At 36.3% G+C, this 10,266-nt stretch overlaps 1 protein-coding gene across 2 annotated transcripts; it reads left to right on the forward strand.

Moving 5' to 3' along the window:
• Nucleotides 1-394: 394 nt before the first annotated feature.
• Nucleotides 395-9,850, forward strand: ostn (osteocrin). Of its 2 annotated transcripts, none has more exons than XM_059533769.1 (5): nt 395-552; nt 2,750-2,848; nt 3,251-3,471; nt 9,190-9,308; nt 9,443-9,850. In XM_059533769.1, the coding sequence occupies exons 2-4, from the start codon at nt 2,750-2,752 to the stop codon at nt 9,272-9,274; spliced, it is 405 nt and encodes a 134-aa protein (XP_059389752.1). In that variant the 5' UTR covers nt 395-552; the 3' UTR covers nt 9,275-9,308; nt 9,443-9,850. The 2 variants fall into 2 exon arrangements, with proteins under 2 accessions (XP_059389752.1, XP_059389751.1); XM_059533768.1 differs by having other exon boundaries at nt 9,190-9,304; nt 9,441-9,850.
• Nucleotides 9,851-10,266: the final 416 nt, after the last annotated feature.

A 10,266-nucleotide genomic window follows, 5' to 3' on the forward strand; every position in this document is an offset into this window, starting at 1 on the left:
AGTCCAAGAGAAAAGTTGAGTGAATTACAAGATGCTGGTCATCGAGGACCATCAATACACACACTCATGTGGCCAGATACAGTGTAGTTTATACACAAGAGATAGGATTGTATGCCAAAGAGAGATAAACTACCTACAAACCCTGTCTACCTACACACACACACTCTCTAACCTGTGGAAACACGGAAGGTTCTCAGTTAGAAGCTGACCTTCCGGGAACTTTTGGTTGTGCAAGTGTAAGCCAAGAAAGATGGACAGAAAGAGACAGAAGTGACACGCACATTCAAACGTGTCCGGCTGCTCCCTCGGGTTGCTATTAGTTGGTAATCATAATGAAGATGAGAGAGTTGGGCGAGCCACAGTGGAAAACCTGCAGAAATGATGTCAGAGCAATCGCGACCACCGATTGGAGTGGAGATTCCCGGCGAGAGCCTATAAAACCGGGAAAGACAACAGCAGGAACCAGCAAAGGCAGAGAACGTGAGAAATTCCAGGAACTGCACAGTGTCCATCTGTCTATCCCCGTGTGACTGAAACCGAATCAGATTAAGGGTAAGGAGCCTTGGAGAAAGACCAACCTGCATGTTCCTACAGGGCTGTGTGAGTGTGTGTGGGTGTGTGTGTGTGTGTGTGTGTGTTTGTGTGTGTGTGTGTGTGTGTGTGTGTGTGTGTGTGTGTGTGTGTGTGTGTGTGTGTGTGTGTGTGTGTGTGTGTTTGGGTGGAAAGGTGAGCAGACAGGTGTTGGAGATGTATTTGAAAAGGTTTGTTAGGAGTCGCAGTTGAATAATGCTGGTTAGTTGGTCCAGAATCTGCTGTTTGATATGCAACTGTGAATTTGTTTGAGCTCCAGGGTTACAGATGAGCCAGTATCGGAAACATCCTGTTGATGTTGCATTACTGCAATAGTGACACAGAGGTGTGAAATCATGTCTGGTATCAGAGAACTGTTGAGTGTCTTTGAGAGAGCGAGTTTGTGTGTGTGCACGGTGTCCAGTGAAGTGTGTGTGGGCAATGGGAGATGGCTGGAGTTGTTTATTTTTGGGGATGGAAAATGCTAAAGTTAGCCCATGTTGCTGGACAATGCATTTTCCCAGTCGTGGGGCAGGACAGGGGCTGCATCTCAAATGCCAAGGACGGGACACTCTGTGTCAAATGATAGGTGGAAATGCATTATTGGGCATTTTTGAAAGCTAATCTACCATCCTGCAGAAGAGATTTTAAAAAATTCTAGGAGGAATACTGTGGCAGGTGTTCATATTTGGTGAGAAAATTTGTTATACTTGTTTAAAAATTATAGTGAACAATTAATAAAAGGACAAAACTAAAAATGGGTTATGGAATCCATGGATTACAGGATTCAAGGTCAGAATTCAATGTCTATCTTGGCTATGTTTATCTATATCTATGCTGAAAAAATAATTTATGTAGAAACAATGTTCACTAAAACATTTCTAGCAAACTTCACAATTAATTACAAACACATGGTAAGTAACACATTGAATAAAAAATGAAATTTTAAAGTAGAGAGAAATCATATTTTCTTAACAATCTTTGTTTTATTTCTAACTTAAAAAATATTTTTTACAATGTATCTATCTACATTTAGATTTATGCATTTAGCAGACACTGTTAAGCACTATCTATCTATCTATCTATCTATCTATCTATCTATCTATCTATCTATCTATCTATCTATCTATCTATCTATCTATCTATCTATCTATCTATCTATCTAGCTATCTATCTAGCTATCTATCTAGCTATCTATCTATCTCTTAGGTTACCTATTACTATGTGGTAGAGGTTCTTACCTAGTCACAGACTTTCATTTCATTTATATATAAGTCATTTAAAAATAAATGTTTAAAGGAAAGTGTCACAAATATCATGTCATTTCTATAGTTGCAATTTAGCACTTCTCCAGCAAGCGGCAGTTAAAATGTAAGATTCAGTGCAGCATCATAATCTGAATACTGTGGTCAAAAAATCTAAAAAGTGAAATGGCTAAGACACTGGTATTCTAATATTATATTTACTGTAAATAAATTGATCATCACTATAAAACGTTTACTTAAGTGATGCGAAACTACAGTAACACGCAGTCCCGCCGTAAGGATGTTTTTATGTGAATGTGGTTAAGAGTGTGTTTTGGGGACACACAGGTAGGGGTGCAGGTCAGAGTGTGTGTTTGGGCTGAGTTCATGTGTTTGTGTAGAGGGTGTGTGTTAGAAGCATTCTCACACTCTCACGGCTGCCTGACCGCCCAGTCAGAGTGTATTTTCACAGATGGAGTCTAGATGAATGTAAACACCGCCCTGTATCACAGTAATTCAACACGGTGCTGAAGCTGAAGTGTGTGTGTGTGTGTGTGTGTGTGTGTGTGTGTGTGTGTGTGTGTGTGTGTGTGTACGCATGCTCAATTTACAATGCACTGACACAGAGAAATAAAAACTGTAATCGTTGTAGCATTTTATAATGATTTCTGAAGGATCTGGAGCAATGGCTGCTAAAAATTCAGCTTTACCATCACAGGAAAAAAAAATTACATTTTAAAATAGCCTGTTAAAAAAGAAAATAGCTGTTTTAAATTGTACAACTATTTCACAATAATACTGTTTACTGTATATTTGATCAAATACATTCAGCCTTGCTGAGCATAAGAGACTCAAGTCCCCAAACTTTTTCATGGTTTTATATAATATTGGTTGTCAATAATCACCTTGTTTATTGTATTTTAATTGTATTGTAGATGATGGGCTGTGGATGTGTGATGCTCTCCGGTCTGCTGACACTGACCTTGTTCCACTGCAGTGCAGAAAGCCTTCACGTACCCCAAGAAAGATCAGAGGTGATATATAAAACGCTGATATATAAATATACATACTGTATATGAGAGAGAGAGAGAGAGAGAGAGAGAGAGAGAGAGAGAATTAGGTTATATTATTTGTATTGTGAGGGAAATTCACCCTTCCTGTCTTCAGAATCACAAAAACAGACTTCATGTAGGTGATGAGACTAACTGGTACAAGTGAGAGATGATAAACTGTCATCAGTCTGAGTGCTCAGTAAATACAGTAGGGATCCCTAGAAAGTCTCCCCAGGAGAATGCAAACATCACCCTCTCCTGAACATAAGCTACCTGTCTGACCACTGACCCACATTGTCACCCAGTCTCCCTGTTTCTCCATGTGAAATAAAACTTTATTATTGTGTCTTACATGATTAGTATTTCCATTTCTTGGTAATCTAGTATGTGGAATCATCTGTTGTGGAGGGCCGCAGTGTCCAGCGAGGCCAAACCGAGCAGAAGACATCAGGAGCTGTGAACGCTAAACTCCTCCTGCACGACCAGCTGGTCCGACTGGAGAACGATGTCATTGAGACCAAGAGGAAACGGAGCTTTCCCGGATCCAACACGCCTCTTGATCGTCTGTCAATCAGCACTATGGATCCCAAAAGCAACAAGCAGAGGTAAGAGACAAGAGTAAAAGGAAACTATCACCTTTTTGTTTGGAAACAGACATAAAAATCATTCCCTCCTTAGATGGCAAAATAATGGAAATAACTAATACAATATAATTTTTATAATAATAATAATGATACCATATTTTACAATTTGTAGTACTTTTTTAAATCAATCCTTTGGATACCTTATTGGTGTTCTTTAACAATAATTGTTCATACTGTATATGTCATGCATGGTGTCTCAAATGAATCATAGAACTGTAAATTTTATTGGCAGCTCTTGCCTAAAGTCTGAAAAACATACAAAAACACATTTTTTATTTGCTATGATCCCGAACAGATGATGAACCGTAGGTAGCTTTGGCTCGATCATGTACAGTTTTTATTGGCAGAAGTCTGTGATGCACAGCTTGATAGCTTTGCGTGAGCCTGTTTGTGCTTTTACAGTTCACTAAGTGCAATTAATGTTTTGTCTGTAGCTCACAGTTAAAGTTACTTCTATTTCTTGGGTGGAGTCACTGTGGTGTGGATTGAGGTTTTGTTTGACATAATAAGTGTCTGATGCTGATTTATGGGAATGGACAGTCCAACTGTGCTGATGACTGTACCATCGGACTTCCAGTCAATGATCAAAACTGTTTTATCTCTGTGAATGATTTGATCTCCCTGCTGGACAGAACATGCAGTGTAACTCAGCAAGGCCTGAGGCTCCGACAAGGCTCTATCTAAATGATCCTCAGCACTTGATCAGATCAGGACAGAAGCCAAGAACAGCAGCGAAAGCACCACGCCATGCATTATCAAATTTCAACACCTGAATCTTCTGTCATGAGCCTGATAATCACATGAAAGCTCACGAAAGCCATTTATTCAATGCTGTTAAGTATTTTATTTATTTATTTTTTACATTTTATTTATTTTTTTCACTATGATGAAATGATTAAAAAAAATTAATTTTGATTCGTCACTTTGGAAATGAAAGGTCAAGTTTAGTGCATTGCAAGTTGTCCATGCTTTGTATATAGTAGGCCTATTTGATTTCACTTAATTGTCTGCTATTGATAATCAACTAAATTAAGGAAGTGCAGTAAATGGTAAAAATATGTGTGCTACAAACCAGTGTGTTTACAATTATGGTAATACATTAATATCATTTTAGAAATATCAGTTTCTTAGAAATATAAAGTAGCATAACCAGGTGTATTGTACAGATAAAAAAAACTGGAAGCGGATGAAACTGGAAGCCTCGCACATTCAAGTAACAAATGGCCATGCCCGCTCTTACAGTACTTAGAAAGTAAGGTGGATACACAGAGTGGTATGTTGGTATGCTATTTTTTTTAACACATCCATTCATGATACTTCTTTTTGTCGTTTTATGGTGGTTGGCAAACCAGCTTTAGGTGCATATACCCTCCTTCATATATCCAAAATGTCTTTAGTTTTATCATATTTATAAAAGAAAAATACAGCTTTCTGATTCCCTCCGGAAAAAGGTCTTTTATCACAGGGATGGCTCCATGTTTTAAGAGCCAACGTGCAAATCCAGCGTCGACCTGGGCTTTTTTTTATAAAACATTAATCACTCAAATGACGAGAACACACAAAGGCACTTGATACACTCCGTTGCTGCCCCAGAAAAACAAACTGCATCCACTGTTCGTGTAACGCTGGGTTCTTTGAGAAGCTGAACACGGTAGACTTTCCCTCACATCCAAAAACCCTGTTACTTGGAGACATTCTCAAACAAATCCTATGCAGCACTGCCGACGATTTTCAAAGGACGCGCTTGATGTGCGTGGTCTCGCTCTCTTCTGGTCAATGTGTGCGCAGGAACGCTTTTCCGGAAGAAATGCTCATATAAGGAGTTCCACTCTCGTCTATGTCATTAAATCCACAATCGGAAAAAAAACAACAACCAAAACTTGTACCAACCCGGAAGTAAGATTTCGGCACAGAAATTCTCAGTCATTCTTCTAAATTATTTTTTTAAACTTTGGCCATATTTAGCATGAGAATCCATCTCTTTAACACTGTGAACAACTCTGAATACATGAAACACCATTGTACCCCCCCCCCCCTTTAAGGGAAGACTGAAAAAAAAAGGGTCTCCAGTTTTAAATCTTTGCAATATTTCAACAGTATAGGCTATTATGGAATTTTTCAATTGCATCTTTGTTTAACAACTTCTGAAGTGAAAACTGATTCTGTGAAAAGTGCTTCTGTAAATTGTAATCTTTCATTATCAAATCCTTTGCACTTTATTGAAACATGTTCAACTGTTTCAGGAAAAACACATCTAACACAGTCGAGATTCATGTTTTCCAATCATGTATTCGTGATACTTGCCTTAACTTCGCTTGACTGACCTGTCTTTCCACTCTGCATTATTGTGAAGGAAAAAGGGAAAATGGTCATCCACAATTGTGAGTGATCAAGGGTCCGTGTATATTTTGGTCATTTGATTTTCTATTTAAAAATAAATAAAGATAAATGAGAAACGGTTTGATTTTCGTTTTTTCGTTTTGTTTAAGAAACGGAAAACGAAAATTTAGCTGCATTTTTCGTATTTTTGTTTGTGGGTAAAAAATGAGATTATGCTTTAATATTTGTTTGAATGTGTGGGCGGCGCTGAAACGCCCCTTTCATCCCTTCTGTACTGCACCGACAAGCGGCAACCGCAAACTCAGTTCATTTTCACCAGGAGAGAAGCGGCAGACAGCAGAGCATATTAATCCCGGCGGATTCTAGTGGTGCTTGCAAGCTTTATATATATATATATATATATATATATATATATATATATATATATATATATATATATATAATTTTTTTGACCAAACAGAAATTAATTTATTCAATGAAATTTGAATTTTACTGTAGGCCTATGATCTACAATGACATGAAATATGCGAATTTTTAGCCTACTAATTTTATTCTATACCTATTTAAGAAAAACCTCACAAGTAGCCTATGTTTTCATTTGCTATTACAAACAACAGCAACTGAAGCTTTATCTTGTAGTGTAGTCTGCTGCACTTCTCTGATCGGCGGATCCCGATCCACACCTTCCATCCCGAAAACAGGGGAAAGAGCTTCAGCTCCGTCAGTTTGGATCGTAAAACACCCTAAATAACATGAAAACCTTACAAAACTCAACACGATGTGCTTTCTGCCATCTCGGTCTACATTAACTTCTTTCTGAAACGTCAGAAATGAACCAGGCTCATGCATCAGACGAACCATGTCTAGCTGGACATGTCTACTTTTAAAATAATCCATTTAAATAGAATAATAATAATAATAATTTTATATTTAGGCCTATGTAATTCAAATGAAACCAATGAGAGGTGCAGTGTTTCCCGTCTGAACTCATTATCTGTAATGATGTCACACCATCACTATATTCATACTGTCATCTACAGAATTCGTGAATTCAGTTCATAATTCTAAGTAGCCTATAGCCTATAATTAAAACATTTAAAGTAGACTAATTATGGGGAAAACTTAACTTATTTTAATATAAATTTTATTATAAATGTGGGGTTGGGTTTTTCCTATTTTATTTTATTTTTTATGAATGGCCTAGAATAAAATAAATAAAAATTAAAATAATTAAAATAATAAAGTTGTCAAGTCTGCTTTGTCAATAACATGCAGCAGCTGGAAAATTATAACATTATTTTTTATTTTATTATTAATTTAATTAATTAATTAATTAATTATTATTGTTATTATTATTATTTTATCTTGCAAGCACCACTAGCAAAGAATCCGCGGGATTAATATGCTCTGCTGTCTGCCGCTTCTCTCCAGGTGAAAATGAACTGAGTTTGCGGTTGCCGCTTGTCGGTGCAGTACAGAAGGGATGAAAGGGGCGTTTCAGCGCCGCCCACACATTCAAACAAATATTAAAGCATAATCTCATTTTTTACCCACAAACAAAAATACGAAAAATCCAGCTACATTTTCGTTTTGCGTTTCTTAAACACGGACCATCAAGGTCCGTGTATCTTTTGGTCATTTGATTTTCTATTTAAAAATAAATAAAGATAAATGAGAAACGGTTTGATTTTCGTTTTTTCGTTTTGTTTAAGAAACGCAAAACGAAAATGTAGCTGGATTTTTCGTATTTTTGTTTGTGGGTAAAAAATGAGATTATGCTTTAATATTTGTTTGAATGTGTGGGCGGCGCTGAAACGCCCCTTTTCATCCCTTCTGTACTGCACCGACAAGCGGCAACCGCAAGCTCAGTTCATTTTCACCAGGAGAGAAGCGGTAGACAGCAGAGCATATTAATCCCGCGGATTCTTTGCTAGTGGTGCTTGCAAGATAAAATAATAATTAATTAATTAATTAATTAATTAATTAATTAATTAATTAATTAATTAATTAATTAATTAATTAATTAATTAATTAATTAATTAATTAATTAAATTAATAATAAAATAAAAATAATATTATAATTTTCCAGCTGCTGCATGTTATTGACAAAGCAGACTTGACAACTTTATTATTTTAATTATTTTAATTTTTATTTATTTTATTCTAGGCCATTCATAAAAAAAAATAAAATAGGAAAAACCCAACCCCACATTTATAATAAAATTTATATTAAAATAAGTTAAGTTTTCCCCATAATTAGTCTACTTTAAATGTTTTAATTATAGGCTATAGGCTACTTAGAATTATGAACTGAATTCACGAATTCTGTAGATGACAGTATGAATATAGTGATGGTGTGACATCATTACAGATAATGAGTTCAGACGGGAAACACTGCACCTCTCGTTGGTTTCATTTGAATTACATAGGCCTAAATATAAAATTATTATTATTATTTTTCTATTTAAATGGATTATTTTAAAAGTAGACATGTCCAGCTAGACATGGTTCGTCTGATGCATGAGCCTGGTTCATTTCTGACGTTTCAGAAAGAAGTTAATGTAGACCGAGATGGCAGAAAGCACATCGTGTTGAGTTTTGTAAGGTTTTCGTGTTATTTAGGGTGTTTTACGATCCAAACTGACGGAGCTGAAGCTCTTTCCGCTGTATTCGGGATGGAAGGTGTGGATCGGGATCCGCCGATCAGAGAAGTGCAGCAGACTACACTACAAGATAAAGCTTCAGTTGCTGTTGTTTGTAATAGCAAATGAAAACATAGGCTACTTGTGAGGTTTTTCTTAAATAGGTATAGAATAAAATTAGTAGGCTAAAAATCCGCATATTTCATGTAATTGTAGATCATATAGGCCTACAGTAAAATTCAAATGTCATTGAATAAATTAATTTCTGTTTGGTCAAAAAATTTATATATATATATATATATATATATATAAAGCTTGCAAGCACCACTAGAATCCGCGGGATTAATATGCTCTGCTGTCTGCCGCTTCTCTCCTGGTGAAAATGAACTGAGTTTGCGGTTGCCGCTTGTCGGTGCAGTACAGAAGGGATGAAAAGGGGCGTTTCAGCGCCGCCCACACATTCAAACAAATATTAAAGCATAATCTCATTTTTTACCCACAAACAAAAATACGAAAAATGCAGCTAAATTTTCGTTTTCCGTTTCTTAAACAAAACGAAAAAACGAAAATCAAACCGTTTCTCATTTATCTTTATTTATTTTTAAATAGAAAATCAAATGACCAAAATATACACGGACCGATCAACTAAGCAGTAATTCTTAATGAAATGGCTGATTACTTTGCGTTATGTCCACAGGAAGGCCGTTGAGTTGCCAAGGCGACGAGTCAGCAATCCGATTGACCGGATTGGTGTAGGCCGTCTTCCCAGCAGCCGAGGATAGACTCCGCCTCCGCCACGCCCCGATACACAGGTGCGTGAGATTAACGGTAGTCATGGTAAGTTATTCTCACCTGTTATGTAAAATGTATTGCAAAATGAAAATATCATGAACATACTGCAAATTGTAATCAAAACCACACATATGTTGTTTGTTCTTTGTTCCACAGAGGGTACTATTGAAGGTAGATGATATGCATGATAAGCACACCAGCCAACACATCTCACTAAACAATGAACAATCTCAGCGTTCTCAACACACCTTTAAACATCGCTGCCCCAGAGCTGTTCTTTCTCACTGATTTCTGATTTAGACCCATTCAAACGGTTTATTTCCAGTTCTAACTCATCTTATAAATTCAACGGCTAAACTGTATTTCTTTCATGAAATGAGTTCCGTTTATGATGTCAGAAGCATTAGCCAATCAGAGAGGAATCTGCTCATAGCATCTATTACACATCACAATATTTACTCCAGTGCCTCACGACTTCTCGCTTGCTGTAAAATACATAACTAATGTCATGTTCTCACTTTGACTGGAGGCTGTTCAGCCTTGACAATAAAACAAATGAAAATCTACGATCTGTCTGTCTTATTTGAACTTATGTGAGCTGGAAAAATATTTGCAGAATAAATTAGATTTGATTAGTGAACATATCTAGGCTTTTTTTTTTTGAGTAAATATGTTCTTACGGAATAGAAGGAGACAATGATATTAAAAGTGTTCTCTAGTTTGTGGTTAATAAGCTGACAAAGACAAATACTACTAATAAAGCTAACACACAGCATTAGATAAATACATCAAGAACCAGGTTTCTTAAAACATTTATTTCATTCAAATTATACCGTATCAATACATGCAAATATAACAAAATGTGTGCATTTCATATATAAATGTCTAGTGGCTTTTATTAGCAGTGTAACCATTTTTATTAAGTATAGCATTTTAAACTTGTGCTGATATATTATGTTTTGGTTTAAATCTACAAATTGCA

Source organism: Carassius carassius, chromosome 41 (genome assembly GCF_963082965.1).
Source record: "Carassius carassius chromosome 41, fCarCar2.1, whole genome shotgun sequence".
Classification (NCBI taxonomy): domain Eukaryota; kingdom Metazoa; phylum Chordata; class Actinopteri; order Cypriniformes; family Cyprinidae; genus Carassius; species Carassius carassius.

Excerpts from the sequence above, each read along its gene's own strand:
- ostn (XM_059533769.1), top strand. The coding sequence starts at position 2,750 with ATGATGGGCTGTGGATGTGTGATGCTCTCCGGTCTGCTGACACTGACC. Across the intron at positions 2,849-3,250 it reads TACCCCAAGAAAGATCAGAG|TATGTGGAATCATCTGTTGT; the intron begins GTGATATATAAA and ends TTGGTAATCTAG. Across the intron at positions 3,472-9,189 it reads CCCAAAAGCAACAAGCAGAG|GAAGGCCGTTGAGTTGCCAA; the intron begins GTAAGAGACAAG and ends TTATGTCCACAG.